Here is a 27,442-nt window from a genome sequence, read left to right as displayed (position 1 = left end):
GCCTTGTTTGACTGCTTAAGGCCAGCGTGAGACAGGCATCAAACAATTACCTGAAACTCATGGTTGTTCCTCTCCACAGAAATCTTTAGTAAAAGGCAAAAGATTTATTCGTTCTGAAGAGAAACCAGAGTATATACCTGGTCAGACTGAAAGCGAATCATGTATTGCATTGTAAAATGCACAGAGTTCTAGGACCTTTATCGACAGCAATCTGTCGTGTTTTAGAACCTTTGTTGCTGATTTTAACTACAAATCCTGACCCTCTGCGACTGTCGTCCAGAGTATATGCACCCTTTTCCCTCTGTGGGAAACGCGAGTGAAGGGTGGCGAACTAAATTGAAAACACATCTTTATTCTTAATAGGTGAATACACCAATGTACCGCTAGTGTGCGTGTTTTGCACTAATTACTAGACGTACATTTGTTATTGCTGGTGTAGTAGGTAAAAGTCTTTGATTTATAATCTTACCTAGGAATTGACATCGTTTAGACGGAATTAGATGCGATTGTTTTCGAACTTGATCTGCTACCGCAGTATACCTTAGTAGCGCAAGTTAGAGGAACTTTGTTGAGACAGAGTTCTTATGAGCAGATCATCTAAGGTAGAGAAACTCTGTTGAGACAGAGTTCTTATGTGAGATGAGCTATCATCCCCAACATAACTTTGGTAAATACCCGAGGCGATAAGCAACGGTAGACCCGAAATGGATAATGGTTGTGGCGATTTGCAAACGCTAGAACCCGTGAAGATCAAACCGGAATGGGTAAATACGCATTGTGAAGATCAAGTGCCATTATGCCACTTTGTGCTCCAATAAACAAATACTAACCGCAGAAAATTCATTTTCCCACTGCAGTAAGTGACCTGCTGATTGAGATTGCGACAGAGCCGTCTGGTTTTGCTCAAACAGAGGGAATATGTAACCCTGACTCTGTTGGTATACTACTGCTTGGATTATAAAGACAGCTGAAACCCAGCAGAGACTAAATGGCAACCTGCCAAACCGGTCGACAGAGCCAGTATTGTCCTTTAATCTGTAAATAGCTGAGACATCCATGAATTGAAGTCTGGAAACCCCTCAAAGTAACATGTAAAGACGCGCTTCCACAATTGGAAAAGAGGTCATCAAACCACTGGCTTGCTGACTGTAGCGTCCTGACGTTACAAGGCGTGACTGTTTTGTACACCCGCCTTTGAAAAACGGAAGTCTAAAGGGATGAAACGCCGGTACCAGTATTCCGTTTTGATACTGGATGCGGTAATGGCTGAATATCAAATTTAGGACCAACCAAGCTCTGTCCTAGTCGTGCTGAACTAGCTACGATGAAAAACAGGCGTTAGTAGAGGCTTTACAGATATACTCTGCAGCTTCTTTTAACAGTGATCTCATAGTTTCCATACCTAGAGACTAATGACCCAAATGTATCCTGGGTCTTTAAAATGTTTAACACAGACGCATTTGCCAATGGCGGATCGCGTTATTTTGAAACGATTAAATAGTGGTCAAAGTCCACTAATATTTTCTAAAAAACAAATGGAGGCCTTGACTCACTGGTTTTTAGCAATGTATGTTGCCCAAAACCCCCGCACTATATAAGTGCTGGTGTAATGCACCCTTCTCACTCGAAGTTTCTGCATTAACCCTGGTACCCAAAGGAACTTGGCCCTTTGAAAAGACTATCTTTAGTTATAGCAGGCGGAGTACTTCCGAGACTCCGATGTTACCGCTGTTTTAATTTGAATTGCCAATGCTTAACATAGGACCGTTAAAAATTATTTTTAGTCTGCGCTAGAGCCTTACTAGCTATGCAGACTGACACCACAATAGGCAACAGACAGACACTTGCACTACTTGTTGAAGTTCTTTTGTGTCATATATATATTTTTGTTGCTGAAAAGCATATTAAGGCCAGCCGTAGCCAGGCTATGAAACCCATGGTTATTTCTCTCTACGGACATCTTTAGCAACAGGCGAAAGATTTATTAGATCTGAAGAGAAACCAGAGTATTCTTTATGTGAAAAGCAGTTCACATGTGCAATCCGAACTACATTCCCACTAACACCCCCTTTGCCTCTGGTGGCTTAGAGATGTAGGGCAGGAATGTTCTAGAATTATAAACTGGAAGAAACTGTAATGATTAAAAATGGCCCCCATGCCATGCATACACTGAAAAGCACAGGACCTGCTGCAGTGTTAATATATATAGACATAATAGCCTATTATACAGGTAATATAGGCTTAATAGCCTATTAAAGTGTGATAATCACATTCCAGTTAATAGAACACTTATGACATCAAATGGCAGCCTACAGAAACAGGAAGCATGCCATCCATACAATTAGAAACATATTTTAGGACATGCTCTGTGAAAACTATGTCTTATTAACCCATGCAGCCTTGGTGCTGTTGCTATGGGTATTTACTCCCCCTTACCCCCGGTAGTCTCCCCTATGTTACCTGCAGCGGGAACGGGTGCAGGGAGAGCAGGGGAGCGCTGTGTATAGCGCCGGGGAGCCGTCCGGAAGAGCGGGCGGCGCCATGTATCATCAGCGTGCGGTGTCAGCGCTGGAAGAGCGGCCGGCGTCTGTGAGTGACGTGCGGCCGCTCTGTGCATGTTAGAAAGCGGGTACTTACTGTGGCTCGGGCGGCGCCTGTCCTACCTCGGTGCCGGGTAATCAGCGCTGGGAGAGCGGCCGGCGTCTCTGAGTGACGTGCGGCCGCTCTGAGCTTCCAGCGTAGTTAAGCGGGGCATATCAGCGGCGGCTTCAGCGGCGGCAAACCCCCACACAGCAGGGCGGCAGCGTGAGCTGACCGCCCTGACACCCCACCATTAGGACATGTGCCGCACCTCCTGTACGCTCCGTCCAGCTTGTGACGGGGCTTTCATCCTGGCTGTGACGGGGCTTTCTGTAAGCTCCGTCCAGTGTCAGACTGACTTCCATAGCGGCTGGGCATAGTGCGTATGAGCTCCCCCTGCTGTGCAGCCGGACGGAGCTCCGTATGCGCAGGAGGCATTAACCCCTACATAGCGGGGCGGCAGCCTGCGCTGACCGCCCCGTTTCCCCCAGCCTACCTTTCTGATCATGGCTGACGACTGCCTCAGCTCTGTAGTCTTGGCTGTGGCGGGGCTTTTTATGTGTAAGCTCCGTCCAGCTGTAAAAATAAAAATTAAAAATAAAAATTAAAAATAAAAATCCAAGTGTGGCTATACCACAAGCCGATGTTCGTGCTGTGAGCACCGAAAAAACACTGGGACAGTACACTGAGGTACTCGGGGATATGGAGGGGTGGGAGGGTCCTAAATTTGAATATTCAGTGCCTTTGTTCGGCTCCGCCCGTCCATATCCCAAGAGTACTCCAGTGACCCCTAGTGGATGATAAAGAAAATCCGCTTCCCAGTTGTCCACTCCCGGAATGAACACGGCCGACAATATCACCTGGTGGCATTCCGCCCAATTGAGGATTCGAGCTACTTCCCGCATTGCCATGCGGCTTCTCGTTCCTCCTTGTTTGTTGATGTATGCGACCGCTGTCGCATTGTCCGACTGCACTTGGACAGGCTGAGAGCGAATCATGTGCACTGCTTGTCGTAGCGCATTGAAAATTGCGCGGAGTTCTAGAACATTTATAGACAGCAATTTCTCGTGATCCGCCCAGAGACCCTGGAGCTGACAATTTTGAATTACCGCTCCCCAACCTCTGAGACTGGCGTCCGTAGTTAGAATTATCCAATTGCAAACTCCGAACCGTCTTCCTGCGGTTAAATTGTGTTCCTTGAGCCACCATAGCAGAGATACTCTTGCTATTGGTGACAACCTCACCCTGTGGTGAATCTGCAGATGCGAGCCCGACCACTGGGCAAGCACGTTCAGCTGAAATGGACGAGAGTGAAATCTTCCGAACTGAAGCGCCTCGAACGCTGCCACCATTGTGCCTAACAGGCGAATGCACAAGTGTACCGACACTGTGCGTGGCTTGAGCACTAATTGTACTAGATGGCGTAGCATTTGTACTTTCTGTTGTGGTAGGTAAATCCTTTGATTGACCGTATCGAGAATCATACCTAGGAACTGAAGGCGTTGAGACGGAATTAGATGTGATTTCTTGAAATTTACAATCCAACCGTGGTGAACCAGTACATTGTATGTTAGCAGCGCATGTTGGGTAAGTATCTGTTGAGACGGAGCTTTGATGAGCAGATCGTCTAAATACGGAACTATTGTCACTCCCAGGGATCTGAGGTGAGCTATCATCACAGACATTACTTTGGTGAATACCCGAGGCGCTGATGACAGGCCAAACGGCAGAGCCTGAAACTGGTAATGGTTCTGGCGTATTGCAAACCGTAAGAATTTCTGATGAGGCTGCCAAATTGGAATGTGTAAGTACGCATCCTTGAGGTCTAAGGCAATCATAAACTCCTTGGTCTCTAACCCCGCAATCACCGAACGTAGAGACTCCATTTTGAATCTGTAGTAAGTTACGTACTGATTGAGGCCCTTTAAGTTCAATATTGGTCTGACTGAGCCATCCGGCTTCGGGACCACAAACAGGCTTGAATAATAACCCTGACCCTGTTGGTGTACAGGGACCGGAATCAACACTGCCGAATCCAGTAAGGACTGAATGGCAATTTGCAAAACTCTCCTCTTGTCGTCCGACAGAGGCAATCCTGTCTTGAAAAACCACAGAGGCGGCAGACAGTCGAACTCTATTTTGTAACCTTTTAACACTAAATTGCGAATCCAGCCCTCCGCGGATGTGTGGAACCACGCCCCATGGAACGTCTGAAGGCGTGCTCCCACAATTGGAGAACCGAGATGGGCTGGTAACCCGTCATGCCACTGGCTTGTCGGTAACCTTAGCGTCTTGGCGAGTTGTGTTGGTTTGATGGAAACCACGTCCTCGACCACGTCTAGCAGGCGTGGCTGATCCTCTGCCACGTCCTCGAAAGGGCTGAGGTCTAAAGGATTTGAACGAAGGTCCAGCGTACCTTCTTCTTGGCGCAGGCGGAGGCAATGGTAAGAAAACAGACTTACCTCCCGTAGCCTCCTTAATCCATGCGTCCAATTCTGGACCAAACAACTTCTTGCCATCGTAAGGCAACGCCTCTATACTTCGTTTGACTTCTGCCTCCGCTTGATAAGTACGCAGGTAGAGTGCTCTTCGTGCCGTAACTAGCGAAGATGAAATACGAGAAGTGAGCTGACAGACGTCAGTAGACGCTGTACAGAGATACTCTACAGCCTCAATCATTTGATTTACCAGAACTATCAGGTTTTCGTCCTGTAAAGCAGATTTGAGTTCTGTAAGCCATATTATGAGCGCCTTAGTGACCCAAATGCCAACCAATCCAGGTCTTAGCATCACACCTGCTGCTACATACACGGATTTTAGCATAGTTTCTATCTTGCGATCTGAAGGATCTTTAAGCGTAGTAGCTGCTGGCACTGGTATGGTTAATTTCTTGGTAAGCTTTGACACTGAAGAATCAACTATTGGTGGATTCTCCCATGTACACGTTACCGAGTCTGGAAACGGATAACTAGACTTAAATCTGCGAGGTATAGAAAACCGTTTATCTGGATTCTGTCGTGTTTCTACTAACATCTGATTTAGAGAATCCGACACAGGAAAACTTACTGGCGTCTTCCGTCGTTTAGGAAATACGACCTGATCATTGGTGAGAGGCTGCTCAGCTTCAGGAAACCTTAGAGACTGCCGTACCGCTCTGATGAGATCATCAATGCCGGAACTGTTAACATCCTCGTTATCTGACTCCACTTCGCCTTCCTCACCCTCATCGTGTTCCGTGAGGTCTGGCATGGAATCGTCAGAATGCAACATAGCAGACACTGGAAAATCATAAGACATATGAAAATTATCCCGTTTGCCCAAAATGGATTTGGACCTTACGCAAGGCTGAGACGCCTCCGGTAGATCTGGCGGTCTCACCCTAGACTCAGATCTTAACGTTTCTCGCTCCAGACGAGCCGCGGTCATTTCTGTCTGAAATCTCTCCAGTACATTTACTAACATACCCCACGGAGGGTCCGGTGAGGAAATTGGTTGTAAAACCGGAGCAGAAATGGTATTCTGAACGGAATCCACAAAACATACTGTACATGTGGTAGATGCATCCGGTAACACACTGCCACATACTTTGCAAATATGCTTTTTAGTTTTTGCTGGTGCCTTACTCATTATGGCGACAGACAATACAATACACAAAAAACAGACACCTGCACGACTCAGTAAAATAGCAATAAGGTGTCTCTGTATATATATCTGGCCAAGTGCAGTACACGTGGCCAGTACTATGAAATGTGATCCCAAATTCCCACTAACACCCCTGCGCCTCCGGTGGAGTAGAGATGTAGTACTGGAACGTTCTGGAATCACAGCAGGAAGACACAGGAAGCATGGTTAAAAATGGCTGCCCTGCTAACTTATACATATAATCCTAGTGCTGGTTACATTCACTGATTATACTGTAACAATCCCTGCAGCCTCTTATCTGCTGCTGCAGTATTTCTCTGCTTCATTATTTGTCCCCCCTGTAATGGCTGCCTGCTCTTTTAACTTAGTACAGCAGCAGCGCAGCGTGTGGGCCCCCAGCGGGTATCGTAGAGCGCTATGTGCCTCGTGTTTCCCAGCGGTGGGCTCCTGTATAATAGCGTCAGCTAATCAAGCTAGCGCTGCGGCGGCCGGCGGCCTGTGAGAGTCGATCAGAGGTGCCCGCACGGAGGTCTGTGGCCGAACGTGCGGGCGCCTGAGCGGGGAGAGCCGCGGCGCCTGCACGGAGGTCTGTGGCCGAACGTGCGGGCGCCTGAGAGGGGAGAGCCGCGGTGCCTGCACGGAGGTCTGTGGCCGAACGTGCGGGCGCCTGAGAGGGGAGAGCCGCGGTGCCTGCACGGAGGTCTGTGGCCGAACGTGCGGGCGCCTGAGAGGGGAGAGCCGCGGTGCCTGCACGGAGGCGGCGTCACCAAGCACTATGTACCCCCACGTCGGGGCGGCAGCGGGAGCTGACCGCCCCGTTTCACATACCTTACTCCTGCAGACGTGCGGAGGCTCCGACGGGGCTTCTTAAACAAGCGCCGGCCAGCCTGTGCAGGAGGATGTGTGGGCTGTGAGGGAGCTCTTTCAGAGAGGCCCGACACGCCCGTGCTGCTATCAGCAGCTGCACTATCCCTGACCCTGCCTTTTGGAAGGGGGAAAGGGATGTGTCCAAATAGTAGAAAAAAGAAAAAGAAAAAATAAAAGTTTCTTCAAAAAACCGTGACTTCAGTTATTCAGGTGTTGCCACGTTCAGCACAGAAAAAACACTGGGATGTGCTCGGGGATATGGAGGGGTGGAGTGTTACTAAATTTAAATATTCAGTGCTGTTCCTACGGAAGCCCGTCCATATCCCAAGAGTACTCCAGTGACCCCTAGTGGATGAAAAAGAAATTTTTAATTTCACTATTTTTCTATCTTAGAGCACCTTATTCTTTTTCTATACGTAATTTTAACCATATATTTCGCTATGCTGACCGGTTTACGGCCTCTTAATGTGACAATAAAAGTTATGTTTTAATTTATCCCCTGTGCACCTTACCAGTACAACCCCATTCTCTTTCTTCCATATCATGTGTTGCTCATTGGTTGTCTTAGGTAGCACCCCCAAGATTGATGTATATTAAATCTTTAATTTTTGTATTGGGGTTATTAGAAGTGATTTATTTCACTTTACTATTTCTTAATATAAAATTTGAGAGTGCAGATCTTTTTTCCTAGTTCTTGTTGAGGGACTGGGGTTTCCTCTGGGATGTGCAACACATCCTTAATTGCTATAATCATATAACGGATGGATTTAGCCAATTTTGGCTGTAACTTTGCATCATCGTAATCGACACTGGAGTCAGAATCCATGTCGGTATCCGTGTCAACAATTTGGGATAGTGGGCGCTTCTGAGACCCTGACTGCCTCTGCGACATAGGATCAGGCATGGGCAGGGACCCTGACTGTCCTAAGGCTTCAGCATTTTCTAACCTTTTATGTAAGGAATTCATACTATCATTTAAAACCTTCCACATATCCATCCAATCAGGTGTCGGTGCCGTCGGCAGAGACACCACATTCATTAGCTCCCGCTCTGCTTCCACATAGCCTTCCTCATCAGACATGTCGACACAAGCGTACCGACACACCACACACACAGGGAATGCCCTTTTCGAAGACAGTTCCCCAACAAGGCCCTTTGGAGAGACAGAGAGAGAGTATGCCAGCACACACCCCAGCGCTATAACCCAGAAATAACACAGTAACTTAATGTTAACCCAGTAGCTGCTGTATATTGTGTTTTTGCGCCTAATTTATGTGCCCCCCCTCTCTTTTTACCCTCTTCCACCGTGAATCTGCAGGGGAGAGCCTGTGGAGCTTCTTCTCAGCGGAGCTGTGGAAAAAAATGGCGCTGGTGAGTGCTGAGGGAGAAGCCCCGCCCCCTCGACGGCGGGCTTCTGTCCCGCTCAAACATGCATTTTCTTGGCAGGGGCTCATACATATATACAGCGCCCAACTGTATATATGTGTACTTTTGCCAAAAGAGGTACATATGCTGCCCAGGGCGCCCCCCCCTGCGCTCTGCACCCTTACAGTGACCGAAGTATGTGAGGTATGTGGGAGCAATGGCGCACAGCTGCAGTGCTGTGCGTTACCTCAGTGAAGAACGGAGTCTTCTGCCGCCGATTTCGAAGTCTTCTTGCTTCTCATACTCACCCGGCTTCTGTCTTCCGGCTCTGCGAGGGGGACGGCGGCGCGGCTCCGGGAACGGACGGTGAGGGTGAGATCCTGCGTACGATCCCTCTGGAGCTAATGGTGTCCAGTAGCCTAAGAAGCAGGACCTAGCTTCAGAGAGTAGGGCTGCTTCTCTCCCCTCAGTCCCACGATGCAGGGAGTCTGTTGCCAGCAGAGCTCCCTGAAAATAAAAAACCTAACAAAATACTTTCTCACAGCAAGCTCAGGAGAGCTCACTGAACAGCACCCAGCTCGTCCGGGCAGTATCAAACTGAGGTCTGGAGGAGGGACATAGAGGGAGGAGCCAGAGCACACCAGAATCTAAATTCTTTCTTAAAGTGCCCATGTCTCCTGCGGAGCCAGTCTATTCCCCATGGTCCTTACGGAGTCCCCAGCATCCACTAGGACGTTAGAGAAATGGGATTATTATCCTTTGATGCATAACAGGGAACAATATATTTTTATATTTTTTTATATTGTATATTGCGGATTATATATATTAACTTATGTATTTCTATGTATTGTTTTCACTGTGGGACCTATTGGGAATTGCAGTTGGTGAATGTTAGTGCTACATATCTGTATACAATGAGAATGTATGTGTGAATGAAATTGGAATCAGCTGCCAACAATTATTGAATCTGAAACACCCTATCAGAACATTCCTGAGAGTATATAAAGGAGGTTTGGAGTCCACTACAGCAGATCTTGAAAAAAAGGGGGCAGACCCCCGAAACGCGTTGATGTTGTATTATCGTGTGTGCTGACCCAGGAGAGAGCCGTTACCCATCCGCACATCTGAGGCCGTTTGCCATTGCAGCGGACTGGGACATTCCGGGTGTCTCAGAGGTGAAGCGCAGCCTCAATTTGGGAGCGGGTATGCGTCCTGTGTCATTTTTTAACTTCTTGTGAATAAATTCCCTGATGGGATTGCTTTTTATCTACATCTGTCCAGTTTCTGATGGCTGTCTAAAACTGAATCTCTGACAATACCATACGGTGCACTGAAGGTGCCGGACGTGACTGCACAGCACAAAGATACCTTTTGGTGAACGGTATCGGTTTACTTAAAGTGAGTGTCATTACAATAGGGGACACAGAAAGGACGGTCTTGGTTGATTAGAAATTACTAACAACATACTGGACATGAAGTTTATATGAACTTTTTCCTATATATGATCTATAGATAATATAAAAGGGAAAACTCATTTTTATTATACTCTTGAATTATTGCTATATTTTAATTAAGAATTTTTTTGAAGGTTGGTCACATTTATTGCAGTGAACACATATAGGATTAATTAATCTATGTGATACACTGCAGATAATTTCTAAACTGAGTGGCTTTCAGCGCTGTATATTCCCTTCCAATCCCCATTTTGTTAGTATCAGTTCACAGGCGTTGGTGTACACCTGGGAGTGGAATTGAGCAGCTGATTGTAAGCGCTGTGAGGGGAACACATTTTCTTGTAGGACCCCCATCCTGTCAGTACGGCAGGATCCCCATCCTGGCAGCGGGAGGGGCAGTGGGACAGACCCCGCGGGAGAGGCAGTGGGACAGACCCCAAAAAACAGGACTGTCCCACGAAAATCGGGACAGTTGGGCGGTATGTGATCATGCCAGGCAAGTGGTTAAAGAAAAGAACCAGGAATACATACAAGAGGATGAGGAGAGAAAAACATTAATAAAACGGCTATGTATATAGTGGAAAGGCTTTCTACTCTTACTTTGTTTTATACACCATGCGTCGTGGTAATGGTCCAAGATTTCTCTCCATCATTACCAAGTGTTCCCGATTATCATGAGTCTATTGAAATATATAAAAAAAAAAAAAATAGAGGAAACATTATGCTTTGGTCTGTACACATCTCTTACAACATTAGTTAAAAATAAACTTTTTATTTTGGTTCTTGCTGTGCCTTGAAAACATATTTATAGAAGACTTCTGTGCCATAGGTTAGGACCCAGCTCGGCTCTACTGTATGTCAGATTCTATTGTCTCCAGAGAGGAGCGATGTATCGTATTCCGGGACAATAGAAATAAGACCACTATTGGCTGGTGATACGCGCTACAGTACAAAATAAATATGGCAATATTTTCTATGAGAGAACGACAATTCCACCACCATTATTGCCTTAAGTAACGTGATTGTCAAGAAATATTTCAAGCACAGGTCAGTTGAATAACAGGCTGTTAAACTCTTTGGTTTCCTCTGTCTTAGACGATCATACTTCTTTGGTAGAAAGGAGTGGTGTCAGTGATTAGTCAACTAACCACATTAAACTAAGGGCCTAATTCAGAGATGGACGGAATTGCAGAGCCATACACAAACTGCTTTGAAATTCCGTCTTTCCAAATGCAAATATGAAAAAAAGACACCTACTGCACTGCATTTGCAATCCGAGTGCAGTGTCCATAGACGCTGCTTTGGATCACCATCATCCATTGCGATGGTTGCAGTTTTGGCCAGGCTGCGTAAGCTAAGGCTTACTTAGGGGGTCACTCAAAGTTGATCGCACGTAGCAACTTTTTGCTGCTCGTGCGATCAACTTGACGCCGCCTATGGGGGAGTGTATTTTAGCTTAGCAGGGCTGCGATCGGCTATGCAAAAAAAAAAAAAAAAAAAAGGTTTCCTGCAAAACAAGACCAGGGTCAGACCTACTTACCCTGTGTGACGGATCCAGCGACGAAGGACCCGGGATTGACGTCAGACATCCGTCCTCCAAACTCCTAGACACGCCTGCGTTCGGATCTCCACGCTCGGAAAACGGTGAGTAGACGCCCCGGAATGCCTCCTCGCTGTCATTCTTCTTGCGATCTCGCTAGTGATCACTTTCCTCTTTGTTCTAGCCGCCGCCCGGCGACGGCTCAACGCTGCGCGCGCGCATTGCGCTCGCTGCGTATGCGCAGTTCTGACCCATTCGCACCGCAGCAAAGAACCCCCTTAGTCTAGTCGGATCTGGCAGCTTTTAAATGTGCAGCCACGCAGACCCTGGTCTCATCCCTACCGGAAAACGGGGACGACACGCTCCCATTTCCGAAAACACGGACCAGGAATGCCCACTCCACCTCCCAAACACCACAGCATGTCCATCAAGCTGCGTCTGGAAGACACAGAGCAGACTCGCAGATAAAGGGCTGCATATTCGCAGAACACACCCTGCACAAGCGCAGTCCTCCTTCCATCGGAGATGTTCACTAACCATCAGGTTAGCATACATCTCTGAATCGGGCCCTAAGCCAGATTACCATAGGCGCTGTCATCACGGTAATACTCCTCTGATCCCCAGTGGATGAGGCCTATGGCACCACATCACCCAAGCCAAGTGAGGCTGATGCTCAGTGGCTGGTAAGGAAGGAGTGGAGGGATGAGGACAAACTTGACTGCCATCACAGGGTGTGGATTTGCTTTATATAGACCCATGACCAGAGAGCTCACACAGCGTCACGGCAGCCCACACCATGCAGATCCCACTAATTTTTTATATGTATATTTCTATGCTCTCCTGCCTTCTCTATAATGGGCAAGAAGAGCTTCTGCCACACACACACACACACACACACACACACACAAGAGGCCTACAGCCTGTGGAGCTGCCATCACAGCACACACACACACACACACACACACACACAGTAGGCCCTGAGCGTGTCTCAAACTGTCTGATGACCACACGTTTTTTGTGTTATGATTAGTATCCTTACAGAGTACATCCAAAAGACCAAAAAAAAAAAAAAAAAAAGAATTTACTCACCGGTAATTCTATTTCTCGTAGTCCGTAGTGGATGCAGGGAACTCCGTAAGGACCATGGGGAATAGCGGGCTCCGAAGGAGGCTGGGCACTCTAGAAAGATTTAGGACTACCTGGTGTGCACTGGCTCCTCCCACTATGACCCTCCTCCAAGCCTCAGTTAGGACACCGTGCCCGGACGAGCAGACATAATAAGGAAGGATTTAGAATCCCGGGTAAGACTCTTACCAGCCACACCAATCACACCGTACAACTCGTGATACTATATCCAGTTTGACAGTATGAAAAACAACTGAGCCTCTCAACAGATGGCTCAACAATAACCCTTTAGTTAACAATAACTATTTACAAGTATTGCAGACAATCCGCACTTGGGATGGGCGCCCAGCATCCACTACGGACTACGAGAAATAGAATTACCGGTGAGTAAATCCTTATTTTCTCTAACGTCCTAGTGGATGCTGGGAACTCCGTAAGGACCATGGGGATTATACCAAAGCTCCCAAACGGGCGGGAGAGTGCGGATGACTCTGTAGCACCGAATGAGAGAACTCCAGGTCCTCCTCAGGCAGGGTATCAAATTTGTAGAATTTTGCAAATGTGTTTGCCCCTGACCAAGTAACTGCTCGGCAAAGTTGTAAAGCCGATACGCCTCGGGCAGCCGCCCAAGATGAGCCCACCTTCCTTGTGGAATGGGCATTTACAGATTTTGGCTGTGGCATGCCTGCCACAGAATGTGCAAGCTGAATTGTACTACAAATCCAGTGAGCAATAGACTGCTTAGAAGCAGGAGCACCCAGCTTGTTGGGTGCATACAGGATAAACAGCGAGTCAGATTTTCTGACTCCAGCCGTCCTGGAAACATATTTTCAGGGCCCTGACAACGTCTAGCAACTTGGAGTCCTCCAAATCCTTAGTAGCCGCAGGCACCACAATAGGCTGGTTCAGGTGAAACGCTGACACCACCTTAGGGAGAAACTGGGGACGAGTCCTCAATTCTGCCCTTTCCATATGGAAAATCAGATAAGGGCTTTTACATGATAAAGCCGCCAATTCTGACACTCGCCTGGCTGAAGCCAAGGCCAATAACATGACCACTTTCCACGTGAGATATTTCAGATCCACGGTTTTTAGTGGCTCAAACCAATGTGATTTTAAGAAACTCAACATCACGTTGAGATCCCAAGGTGCCACAGGAGGCACAAATGGGGGCTTAATATGCAGCACTCCTTTCACAAATGTCTGAACTTCAGGTACTGAAGCTAGTTCTTTTTGAAAGAAAATCGACAGAGCCGAGATCTGTACTTTAATGGAGCCTAGTTTTAGGCCCATATTCACTCCTGCTTGCAGGAAATGCAGAAATCGACCTAGTTGAAATTCCTCTGTTGGGGCCTTTTTGGCCTCGCACCATGCAACATATTTCCGCCATATGCGGTGATAATGCTTTGCCGTAACATCTTTCCTGGCCTTAATAAGCGTAGGAATGACTTCTTCCGGAATACCCTTTTCCTTTAGGATCCGGTGTTCAACCGCCATGCCGTCAAACGCAGCCGCGGTAAGTCTTGGAACAGACAGGGCCCCTGTTGTAGCAGGTCCTGTCTGAGCGGTAGAGGCCACGGGTCCTCTGAGAGCATCTCTTGAAGTTCCGGGTACCACGCTCGTCTTGGCCAATCCGGAACCACGAGAATTGTGTTTACTCCTCGCTTTCTTATTATTCTCAATACCTTTGGTATGAGAGGCAGAGGAGGGAACACATAAACCGACTGGTACACCCACGGTGTCACTAGAGCATCCACAGCTATCGCCTGAGGGTCCCTTGACCTGGCGCAATATCTTTTTAACTTTTTGTTGAGGCGGGACGCCATCATGTCCACCTGTGGTTTTTCCCAACGGTTTACCAGCATCTGGAAGACTTCTGGATGAAGTCCCCACTCTCCCGGGTGGAGGTCGTGTCTGCTGAGGAAGTCTGCTTCCCAGTTGTCCACTCCCGGAATGAACACTGCTGACAGTGCTAGTACATGATTCTCCGCCCATCGGAGAATTCTTGTGGCTTCCGCCATCGCCATCCTGCTTCTTGTGCCGCCCTGTCGATTTACATGGGCGACTGCCGTGATGTTGTCTGACTGGATCAGCACCGGCTGGTGTAGGAGCAGGGATTTTGCTTGACTTAGGGCATTGTAGATGGCCCTTAGTTCCAGAATATTTATGTGAAGGGAAGTCTCCTGACTCGACCATAGTCCTTGGAAGTTTCTTCCCTGTGTGACTGCCCCCCAGCCTCGAAGGCTGGCATCCGTGGTCACCAGGACCCAGTCCTGTATGCCGAACCTGCGGCCCTCTAGAAGATGGGCACTCTGCAGCCACCACAGTAGCGACACCCTGGTTCTTGGAGACAGGGTTATCAAGCGATGCATCTGAAGATGCGATCCGGACCACTGGTCCAACAGGTCCCACTGAAAGATTCTGGAATGGAACCTGCCGAAGGGAATTGCTTCGTAAGAAGCCACCATCTTTCCCAGGACCCGCGTGCAGCGATGCACTGATACCTGTTTTGGTTTCAGGAGGTCTCTGACTAGAGATGACAACTCCCTGGCTTTCTCCTCCGGGAGAAACACTTTTTTCTGGACTGTATCCAGAATCATACCCAGGAACAGTAGTCGTGTCGTCGGAACCAGCTGTGACTTTGGGATATTCAGAATCCAGCCGTGCTGGTGCAGCACCTCCTGAGATAGTGCTACTCCCACCAACAACTGTTCCTTGGACCTCGCTTTTATTAGGAGATCGTCCAAGTACGGGATAATTAAAACTCCCTTTTTTCGAAGGAGTATCATAATTTCCGCCATCACCTTGGTAAATACCCTCGGTGCCGTGGACAGTCCAAACGGCAGCGTCTGGAATTGGTAATGGCAATCCTGTACCACAAATCTGAGGTACTCCTGGTGAGGATGGTAAATGGGGACATGCAAGTAAGCATCCTTGATGTCCAGGGATACCATGTAATCTCCCTCGTCCAGGCTCGCAATAACCGCCCTGAGCGACTCCATCTTGAACTTGAATTTTTTTATGTATGTGTTCAAGGATTTCAAATTTAAAATGGGTCTCACCGAACCGTCCGGTTTCGGTACCACAAATAGTGTGGAATAGTAACCCCGGCCTTGTTGAAGTAGGGGTACCTTGATTATCACCTGCTGGGAATACAGCTTGTGAATTGCCGCTAGCACCGCCTCCCTGTCTGAGGGAGCAATCGGCAAGGCAGATTTTAGGAACCGGTGGGGTGGAGACGCCTCGAATTCCAGTTTGTACCCCTGAGATACTATTTGAAGGATCCAGGGATCCACCTGTGAGCGAGCCCACTGATCGCTGAAATTCTTGAGGCGGCCCCCCACCGTACCTGGCTCCGCCTGTGGAGCCCCACCGTCATGCGGCGGACTTGGAAGAAGCAGCGGGGGAGGACTTTTGCTCCTGGGAACCTGCTGTTTGTTGCAGTCTTTTTCCCCTACCTCTGCCTCTGGACAGAAAGGACCCGCCTTTTCCACGCCTGTTTTTCTGGGTCCGAAAGGACTGAACCTGATAAAACGGCGCCTTCTTAGGCTGTGAGGGGACATGGGGTAAAAATGCTGACTTCCCAGACGTTGCTGTGGAAACTAGGTCCGAGAGACCATCCCCAAATAATTCCTCACCCTTATATGGTAACACTTCCATGTGCTTTTTTGAATCTGCATCTCCTGTCCACTGGCGAGTCCATAAGCCTCTCCTAGCAGAAATGGACAATGCACTTACTTTAGATGCCAATCGGCAGATTTCCCTTTGTGCATCTCTCATATATAAGACTGAGTCTTTTATATGGTCTATGGTTAACAGGATCGTGTCTCTGTCTAATGTGTCAATATTTTCTGACAGTTTATCTGACCACGCAGCGGCAGCACTGCACATCCAAGCTGACGCAATAGCTGGCCTAAGTATAATGCCTGTGTGTGTATATACAGACTTCAGGATCGCCTCCTGCTTTCTATCAGCAGGTTCCTTGAGGGCGGCCGTATCCGGAGACGGTAGTGCCACCTTTTTAGACAAACGTGTGAGCGCTTTATCCACTCTAGGGGGAGTTTCCCAACGTGACCTATCCTCTGGCGGGAAAGGGAACGCCATTAGTACCTTCTTAGGAATTACCAATTTTTTATCAGGGAAAGCCCACGCTTCTTCACACACTTCATTTAATTCATCTGATGGGGGAAAAACTACGGGTAGTTTTTTCTCTCCAAACATAATACCCTTTTTAGTGGTACCAGTAGTTATATCAGAAATGTTTAACACCTCTTTCATTGCCTCAATCATACAGTGAATGGCCTTAGTGGGCATCAGGTTTGACTCATCGTCGTCGACACTGGTGTCAGTATCCGTGTCGACATCTGGGTCTGCTTGAGGTAGCGGGCGTTTTAGAGCCCCTGACGACCCATGCGACGCCTGGGCAGGCACGAGCTGAGAAGTCGGCTGTCCCACATTTGGCATGTCGTCGATTTTCTTATATAAGGAGTCTATACGTGCACTCATTACTTTCCATAAGCCCATCCACTCAGGTGTCTGCCCCGCAGGGGGTGACATCCCTTCTAAAGGCATCTGCTCCGCCTCCACATCATTATCCTCATCAAACATGTCGACACAGCCGTACAGACACACCGCACACACACAAGGAATGCTCCGAATGAGGACAGGACCCACAAAAGCCCTTTGGGGGGACAGAGTGAGAGTATGCCAGCACACACCAGAGCGCTATATAATGCAGGGACTAACTAAGTTATGTCCCCTATAGCTGCTTTTTATATTATATATGTATTGCGCCCAAATTTAGTGCCCCCCCTCTCTGTTTTTACCCTGTTCTGAAGTGTAGACTGCAGGGGAGAGCCAGGGAGCTTCCTTCCAGCGGATCTGTGAAGGAGAGATGGCGCCAGTGTGTCTGAGGGAGATAGCTCCGCCCCTTTTCCGCTGCCTATTCTCCCGCTTTTTTCTGGATTCTGGCAGGGGAATTTACCACATATATAGCCTCTAGGGCTAAATATTGTGGTATTTTTGCCAGCCAAGGTGTTTTTATTGCAGCTCAGGGCGGCGCCCCCCCCCCCCCCCCCAAGCGCCCTGCACCCTCAGTGACCGGAGTGTGAAGTGTGCATGAGGAGCAATGGCGCACAGCTGCAGTGCTGTGCGCTACCTTGGTGAAGACTGACGTCTTCTGCCGCCGATTTTCTGGACCTCTTCTTGCTTCTGGCTCTGTAAGGGGGACGGCGGCGCGGATCCGGGACCGAACACCAAGGACTGGGCCTGCGGTCGATCCCTCTGGAGCTAATGGTGTCCAGTAGCCTAAGAAGCCCAATCCGGCTGCAAGCAGGCGAGTTCACTTCTTCTCCCCTTAGTCCCTCGCTGCAGTGAGCCTGTTGCCAGCAGGTCTCACTGAAAATAAAAAACCTAAAATTATACTTTCTTTCTAAGGGCTCAGGAGAGCCCCTAGTGTGCATCCAACCTCGGCCGGGCACGAAATCTAACTGAGGCTTGGAGGAGGGTCATAGTGGGAGGAGCCAGTGCACACCAGGTAGTCCTAAATCTTTCTAGAGTGCCCAGCCTCCTTCGGAGCCCGCTATTCCCCATGGTCCTTACGGAGTTCCCAGCATCCACTAGGACGTTAGAGAAAAAAACATTTCTACTTGTGAAGAATGGGAACAGGATTAGTGTTTTTGTTTCTTAGGAGGCATAAGTCTGAAATATCATACTAGTGATGCTCAGCCAACGTTAATGCTTAGAGACTTTTTCAAGGCTACTCAAGAAAAAGGATTGTGACTTTCCATCTAACAGTAGAATAAAGGACTTTCAAAGTTAAATCCTTGAACATTCAGTAAGGGGCACACAGATTATACTGTGATTTGTTACCTTTGGCGAGCAGAAACTGAAGAATCCTTTTATATTGCAAATATTTTAGCAAAGCATAAGAAACAGTTTCAAGACAGAAATGTTGAGGCAAGTTTTCCGTGGTAATGAATCGTGCTAGCGAGACATGCCTCTATCTGGCTAAACTAGGAAGAGACAGGTGGAAGCAAAGCGACTTGTAGAAGAAAGTGAATTGCTTATTATTAAAAGTTTTGTTTTCTTTGCAGTTCAATGAATTGTCAGATACCGTGGATATTGCTCAGTTGTGTTGATATGAATTGTATTCCTCAAGTTTTTAACTATTTGCTCTATGAACAGAAAAACTACAGGTGAACACATTTACCAGCAGTGTGATACCCCTTTTCCACGAACATGAAAATCCTGTGTTACTGCATGTGAATGCACATCAAGCTGGGATTTCTGTCAGTGGGAACCACTCAACCTGTGTCCAGTGAACTGGGATTCCAACCCGGCTAGAGATCACGTTTTTCCCAGGAAGGACCAAAGTAAGGCTCAATGTAAATGGGTAACCTGGTCAATCAGACATGGTACACATCTACAGCCTAGGAAGAGATTCTCTCAAGGGTCTGCGCGTGTGATGTTGCCGACCCGAGGATAAGCCGGGTCCTGCTGCCTGTCTGACGGTGTCTCAGCCATGTCGCATCAGAGTTGAACCAGTGTACAAAATCCCAGTTGCAGCCTGGCCTTTTTATTTAAAATGGGTATTAGCTTTGGTAAAGAAACAAGCTTTTTCACTTTGTAAACTTGTTACCATTAGGCCTGATTTGGAGATAAAATGAAAGCAAAAAAGAGAAAACAACAGTGCACTTGGACAAACCATGTTGCACTATAATAAGCAGTTCAAATGCATTTATTGTTTTGAATGCAGGGTAAGTACTGGTTGCTTTTTCCAGTAGCCACATAGATAGATATATAGATACATACATTATATCTATCTAACTATCTAATAAGATTTTACTTACCAGTAAATCTATTTCTCGTAGTCCGTAGAGGATGCTGGGACTCCATAAGGACCATGGGGAATAGACGGGCTCCGCAGGAGATAGGGCACTTTAAGAAAGCTTTGGACTCTGGGTGTGCACTGGCTACTCCCTCTATGCCCCTCCTCCAGACCTCAGTTAGGGAAACTGTGCCCAGAGGAGATGGACAGTACGAGGAAGGATTTTTGTAAATCTAAGGGCGAGATCCATACCAGCCACACCGTATAACTTGTGATAAACTTACCCAGTTAACAGTATGAACAACATAGCCACGGTTCCACCGAAAAACTATAACATAACCCTTATGTAAGCAATAACTATATACAAGTCTTGCAGAAGAAGTCCGCACTTGGGACGGGCGCTTCAGTCTTCCTGATTCTAGCCGTTCTGGTCACATAAATCTTCAAAGCCCTGACTACATCCAGGGACTCAAAATCCTCCAAGTCCCGTGTAGCCACAGGCACGACAATAGGTTGGTTCACATGAAAAGATGAGACCACTTTTGGCAGAAAGTGAGGGCGAGTCCTCAACTCTGCCCTATCCACGTGAAAGACCAAGTATGGGCTTTTATGTGATAAAGCCGCCAATTCGGAAACACGTCTTGCCGAAGCCAACGCCAACAACATGACCACTTTCCACGTGAGGTATTTCAACTCCACAGTTTTGAGTGGTTCAAACAAAGGTGACTTGAGGAAACGCAACACCACGTTAGGATCCCAAGGCGCCACCGGAGGCACAAAAGGAGGCTGAATATGCAGCACTCCCTTCACAAAGGTCTGTACTTCAGGAATAGAGGCCAATTCTCTTTGAAAGAAAATGGACAAGGCCGAAATCTGGACCTTTATGGACCCTAATTTTAGGCCCAAAGTCACTTCGGTTTGAAGGAAGTGAAGTAGACGGCCCAAATGGAACTCCTCCGTAGGAGCAGCTCTGGCCTCACACCAAGAAACATATTTCCGCCATATACGGTGATAATGTTTTAACGTCACGTCTTTCCTAGCCTTGATCAGGGTAGGAATGACTTCCTTCGGAATTCCTTTTTCCGCTAGGATCCGGCGTTCAACCGCCATGCCGTCAAACGCAGCCGCTGTAAGTCTTGGAACAGACAGGGCCCCTGCCGCAGCAGGTCCTGCCTTAGAGGAAGAGGCCACGAATCCCCTGCAACTCTTTCAGCTCCGGATACCAAGTCCTCCGTGGCCAATCCGGAACAATGAGTATTGTTCTGACCCTGCTTCTTCGTATTATTCTCAACACCTTGGGTATGAGAGGAAGAGGAGGAAACACATAGACCGATCTGAACACCCAAAGTGTCACCAGAGCGTCTACCGCTACCGCCTGAGGGTCCCTTGACCTGGCGCAATACCGCTTTAGCTTTTTGTTGAGACGGGATGCCATCATGTCGATTTGAGGCAGTCCCCAACGATCCGTGATCTGTGCGAACACTTCTTGATGAAGTCCCCACTCTCCCGGATGCAGGTCGTGCCTGCTGAGGAAGTCCGCCTCCCAGTTGTCCACCCCCGGGATGAACACCGCTGATAGCGCGCTACCATGGCCTTCCGCCCAGCATAGAATCCTGGTCGCTTCTGCCATGGCCATTCTGCTCCTTGTTCCGCCTTGGCAGTTTATATGAGCCACTGCCGTGACATTGTCTGACTGAATCAGAACCGGTTTTCTCCAAAGCAATTCCTCCGCTTGACGCAGGGCGTTGTATATGGCCCTCAACTCCAGGACGTTGATGTGGAGACAAGACTCTAGATTTGACCAGAGAACTTGAAAATTTCTTCCCACTGTCACTGCTCCCCAGCCTCGGAGGCTTGCGTCCATGGTCACCAGGACCCAGTCCTGAATGCCGAATCTGCGACCTTCTAGTAGGTGAGCACTGTTCAGCCACCACAGGAGAGAAACCCTGGTCCTGGGAGACAGGGTGATCCTTTGATGCATTTGTAAATGGGACCCGGACCACTTGTCCAAGAGGTCCCATTGAAAAGTCCTCGCATGGAACCTGCCGAAAGGGATGGCCTCGTAGGAAGCCACCATCTTCCCCAGGACCCGCGTGCAATGATGCACTGAAACCTTTTTTGATTTTAATAGGTTCCTGACCATGGCTACGAGTTCCTGAACCTTTTCGATCGGAAGAAAAACCTTTTTCTGGTCTGTGTCTAGAATCAGCCCCAAAAAGGTCAGACGCGTTGTAGGGACTAGCTGGGACTTCGGTATATTGAGAATCCAGCCGTGTATCTGCAACGTCTTCATGGACAGAGACACGCTGGGGGGAGGGGGGGGGGGGGGGGGGGAATATCGGAACATGAAGGTAAGCATCCTTTATGTCCAGGGACACCATCCAATCCCCCCCCCCTCCAGGCTGGCGATGACCGCCCTGAGTGATTCCATTTTGAACTTGAACCTCTTAAGTACAGGTTCAGAGATTTCAGGTTTAAAATGGGTCTGACCGAACCGTCCGGTTTCGGGACCACAAACAGGGTTGAGTAATATCCCTCTCCTTGCTGGAGATGAGGAACTGTGACAATCACCTGTTGAATATACAATTTTTGGATTGCTGCCAACACTAGCTCCCTCTCTGACGGGGAAGCCGGCAGAGCCGATTTGAAAAATCGGCGAGGAGGCAAGTCTTCGAATTCCAGCCTGTATCCCTGAGAAACAATCTCTAATGACCAGGGATTATTATTTATTTATTACCAGTTATTTATATAGCGCACACATATTCCGCAGCGCTTTACAGAGAATATTTGCCCATTCACATGAGTCCCTGCTCCAGTGGAGCTTACAATCTATATTCCCTACCACATGTACACAGACACATTCAATCTAGGGTTAATTTTGTTGGGAGCCAATAAACCTGCCAGTATATTTTTGGGATTGTGGGAGGAAACCGGAGTACCCGGAGGAAACCCACGCAACTACGGGGAGAATATACAAACTCCACACAGTTAGGGCCATGGTGGGAATCGAACCCATGACCTCAGTGCTGTGAGGCAGTAATGCTAACCATTACACCATCCGTACTGGATCCACCTGCGAGTGAACCCAGACGTGGCTGAAAAACCGAAGACGAGCCCCCACCAGATCTGCCTCCCCTCGGAAAGCCCCAGCGTCATGCGGTGGACTTTGCAGATGCAGGGGAGGACTTCTGCTCTTGGGAACTAGCTGTGTGCAGCTTTTTTCCCCTGCCTTTCCCTCTGGCAACAAAGGATGATCCACGTACCTTCTTGTTTTTATTGGAACGAAAGGACTGCATTTGATAATGAGGTGCCTTTTTTGTATGCTGCGGGGGAACATAAGGTAAGAAATTTGACTTACCAGCCGTAACGCCAAGATCCGAGAGGCCGTCTCCAAACAACTCCACCCCTTTGTAAGGCAAGGACTCCATATGCCGCTTTGAATCGGCATCTCCCGTCCACTGTCGGGTCCACAAGAGCCGCCTAGCAGAAATAGACATAGCATTTATTCTGGAGCTTAATAAACAAATGTCTCTCTGAGCATCCCTCATATACAAGGCAGCATCTCTGATATGCTCTATGGTCATTTGAATGGCGTCCCTATCTAAGGTGTCAATTTCCGTAGATAAGGAATCTGCCCATGCCACAACCGTACTACAAACCCAGGCCGACGCCATAGCCGATCGAGCAATAGTACCGGAATGATTGTAAATGTGCTTTAAGGTAATCTCCTGCCTGCTTCAGCAGGTTCCTTGAGGTAAGCCGTATCCTGAGAAGGCAGTGCCACCTTTTTGGACAAACATGTCAGCGCCTTGTCAACTTTTGGCGAAGATTCCCAGCGTATCCTATCAGTTTGTGGAAAAGGATACGCCATGAGAATCCTTTTGGGAACTTGTGGTCTCCTATCAGGAGATTCCCAAGTCTTTTCGCACAATTCACTTAATTCAAATGAGGATGAAAAAGTGACTTCAGGCTTTTTCCTTTATACATGTGTACCCTCGTGTCAGGGACAGGGGGTTCCTCAGTAATATGCAAAACCTCTTTAATGGCAATAATCATGTACCGTATACCCTTAGCCACCTTCGGCTGTAATTTTGCATCTTCATAGTCGACACTAGAGTCAGTATCTGTGTCATCGATCTGGTATATGGTGCGCTTCTGAGACCCCGAAGGACCTGGCGCCCCAGGGACAGGCATGGACTGGCTACCTGACTGATCCCTAGCTTCTGCCTTGTCTAATCTTTTATGCAATAGATTGACATTTGCATTCAAGACATTCAGCATATCCACCCATTCCGGTGTCGGCGTTGCCGACGGCGACCTGACATTCAAGCACTCCCCCTCCACATTAAGCGAGCCTTCCTCGTCAAACATGTCGACACACGCGTACCGACACACACACACACACACACACACACACACACACACACACACACACACAAAGGGAACCCCTTTCCTGAAGACCGTATCCCTGTCAAGGCCCTTTGGAGAGACAGAGAGAGAGTATGCCAGCACACATCCCAGCGCAATAACCCTGGAGACCAACACAAAATGTTTTTCCCCAGCAGCGCTGTATAATATGTAAACCGCCAATTATGTGCCCCCCCTCCCCCCCTCTCTTTTAAGCACCCTTTCACCATGTGTAAGCAGGGGAGAGTCCGGGGAGCTTCCTCTCAGCAGTGCTGTGGAGAGAAAATGGCGCTGGTGAGTGCTGAGGGAGAAGCCCCGCCCCCTCGGCGGCGGGCTTCTGTTCCGCTCAAACATAGTAAAATATGGCGGGGGCTCTTTTATATACATGTACAGAGCCCACCTGTACATGTATATAGTCTTTTTGCCATGCAGAGGTTTATATTGCTGCCCAGGGCGCCCCCCCCCTGCGCCCTGCACCCTTACAGTGACCGGAGTATGTGAGGTGTATGGGAGCAATGACGCACAGCTGCAGTGCTGTGCGTTACCTCAGTGAAGCTCAAGGCTTCTGCCGCCTGACGACTTCTGTCTTCTGTACTTGTAGCTCTGTGAGGAGAACAGCGGCGCAGCTCCGGAGGTGGACGCCAAGTAAGAACCTGCGTTCACCCCCTCTGGAGCTAATGGTGTCCAGTAGCCGCAGAAGCAGAGCCTCTCTTTGACAAGAAGGTCTGCTCCTCTCTCCTCAGTCCCTCGATGCAGGGAGCCTGTTGCCAGCAGTGCTCCCTGTGAAAAAGTAGTAAAAGGTAGAAAAAAAAAAATCCACACAAAAATGCTTCTAGGCAGAGAACACTGGAGAGCTCTCTGCAGTGCACCCATCTTGCTCTGGGCACAGTGTAAAACTGAGGTCCGGAGGAGGGGCATAGAGGGAGGAGCCAGTGCACACCCAGAGTCCAAAGCTTTCTTAAAGTGCCCTATCTCCTGCGGAGACCGTCTATTCCCCATGGTCCTTACGGAGTCCCAGCATCCTCAAGGACGTTAGAGATAGATAGATATACATATATATATATACATATATATACATATATATATATATATATATATATATATATATATATATACATACACACATATACATATATATACATATATATATATATATATACATACACACATATACATATATATACATATATATATATATATATATATATATATATATATATATATATATATATATATATATATATATATATATATATATGTCATGCTTAGGGTCAGTTATGTGGTGAAGGACTATATTTGCTTCTGTTTGTCCATAGTTGATGATGGGAGGCCACAAAGCACTGGTTTTGCCTATTATATTGACAAATACTTTGCATTGATCCTAGACCACCAATCCAGGGCACCCCTGCAAGTGTCCCAAGGCACCTTGTTTGGGAAGCACTGGTCTAATATATAGTAAGGTCGGACCATTCTTGAAAGGGGACTCTTCCAAACTCAACTAAAAATGAGTCAGAGTATGAAGACCAATAGAATGAGGTCAGGTGGCTTAAATCAGGAACAGTCCATAGAAAGATTGAGCCAATCATTGTTCACATATAATTTCACTTGTGGATGCTTACACAGAGAGCATTTCTGCAGCTGTCTTCTATATGTTCAATATGAAAGTCTAATTTAGAGGACGACATACTGAAGCTGTAATGTGATTTTCCTATGAAAGCAAACTCTTATGAAAAATATTTCTGGGATCACCGAAGAACAGAAAGCATCTTCAAGAGTTAAAGCATTTTTTGTAGCAACCAGCCTTTGTGAAGCAGCCTTTGCCAGATGACTTAAATGGAGTTACAAAAATCATCTGATTGGGGAACATTTAAAACATTGGACACTTCTGTCTAAGTAGTTTTGAACAGTCTTTAAGCGAGTTCTCAAAGAGATCAGTGTAATCTATCACAAGGAAGAAGGAAAGTAAAAAGCAACTAGATTATGGTAAAAATAAGATTTTACTCACCGGTAAATCTATTTCTCGTAGTCCGTAGTGGATGCTGGGACTCCCTAAGGACCATGGGGAATAGCGGCTCCGCAGGAGACTGGGCACAACTAAAGAAAGCTTTAGGACTACCTGGTGTGCACTGGCTCCTCCCACTATGACCCTCCTCCAGACCTCAGTTAGGATACTGTGCCCGGAAGAGCTGACACAATAAGGAAGGATTTTGAATCCCGGATAAGACTCCTACCAGCCACACCAATCACACCGTATAACTCGTGATACTATACCCAGTTAACAGTATGAAATATAACTGAGCCTCTCAACAGATGGCTCAACAATAACCCTTTAGTTAGGCAATAACTATATACAAGTATTGCAGACAATCCGCACTTGGGATGGGCGTCCAGCATCCACTACGGACTACGAGAAATAGATTTACCGATGAGTAAAATCTTATTTTCTCTGACGTCCTAAGTGGATGCTGGGACTCCGTAAGGACCATGGGGATTATACCAAAGCTCCCAAACGGGCGGGAGAGTGCGGATGACTCTGCAGCACCGAATGAGCAAACTCTATGTCCTCCTCAGCCAGGGTATCAAACTTGTAGACTCTTGCAAAAATGTTTGAACCCGACCAAGTAACAGCTCGGCAAATTTGTAAAGCCGAGACCCCTCGGGCAGCCGCCCAAGAAGAGCCCACTTTCCTCGTGGAATGGGCTTTTACAGATTTAGGGTGCGGCAGTCCAGCCGCAGAATGTGCAAGTTGAATCGTGCTACAGATCCAGCGAGCAATAGTCTGCTTAGAAGCAGGAGCACCCAGTTTGTTGGGTGCATACAGGATAAATAGCAAGTCAGTTTTCCCGACTCCAGCCGTCCTGGAAACATTTTTCAGGGCCCTGACTATATCCAGTAACTTGGAATCCTCCAAGTCCCAAGTAGCCGCAGGCACCACAATAGGTTGGTTCATATGAAAAACTGATACCACCTTAGGAAGGAATTGGGAACGAGTCCTCAATTCCGCCTTAGCCATATAAAAAAAATCAGAGAAGGGCTTTTGCACGACAAAGCCGCCAATTCTGATACAAGCCTGGCCGACGCCAAGGCCAACAGCATGACCACTTTCCACGTGAGGTATTTTAGCTCCACGGATTTAAGTGGCTCAACCCAATGCGACTTCAGGAAATCCAACACCACGTTGAGATCCCACGGTGCCACTGGAGGCACAAACGGGGGCTGACTATGCAGCACTCCCTTAACAAAAGTCTGAACTTCAGGCAGTGAAGCCAGTTCTATTTTGGAAGAAAATCGATAGAGCCGAAATCTGGACCTTAATGGAACCCAATTTTAGGCCCATAGTCACCCCTGACTGTAGGAAGTGCAGAAATCGACCTAGCTGAAATTCCTCCGTTGGGGCCTTCCTGGCCTCACAGCACGCAACATATTTCCGCCATATGCGGTGATAATGGTTTGCGTTCACTTCTTTCCTAGCTTTAATTAGCGTAGGGATAACTTCCTCCGGAATGCCCTTTTCCTTCAGGATCCGGCGTTCAACCGCCATGCCGTCAAACGCAGCCGCGGTACGTCTTGGAACAGACAGGTCCCCTGCTGCAGCAGGTCCTGTCTGAGCGGCAGAGGCCATGGGTCCTCTGT

At 47.8% G+C, this 27,442-nt stretch overlaps 1 protein-coding gene, 1 non-coding gene and 1 pseudogene across 4 annotated transcripts in view; all 3 read right to left on the bottom strand.

Moving 5' to 3' along the window:
- The window catches only part of CLK3 (CDC like kinase 3), a 177,346-nt gene that overhangs the window by 53,893 nt on the left and 96,011 nt on the right, over positions 1-27,442 (bottom strand). For all 3 annotated transcript variants that reach the window (XM_063926368.1, XM_063926367.1, XM_063926369.1), the window contains one exon: positions 10,509-10,588. In XM_063926368.1, coding sequence (XP_063782438.1) covers positions 10,509-10,588 — 80 coding nt within the window. The remainder of the gene's footprint in view (positions 1-10,508; positions 10,589-27,442) is intronic.
- Positions 19-133, bottom strand: LOC134938683 (U5 spliceosomal RNA). Its single transcript, XR_010181193.1, has one exon. It is a non-coding gene; the product is annotated as a U5 spliceosomal RNA (small nuclear RNA).
- Positions 1,925-2,010, bottom strand: LOC134938779 (U5 spliceosomal RNA; annotated as a pseudogene).

This window comes from Pseudophryne corroboree, chromosome 6, assembly GCF_028390025.1.
Source record: "Pseudophryne corroboree isolate aPseCor3 chromosome 6, aPseCor3.hap2, whole genome shotgun sequence".
NCBI classification, from domain to species: domain Eukaryota; kingdom Metazoa; phylum Chordata; class Amphibia; order Anura; family Myobatrachidae; genus Pseudophryne; species Pseudophryne corroboree.
The sequence above is the reverse complement of the archived record's forward strand: the minus strand, read 5'-3'. Positions and strand labels throughout refer to the sequence as shown.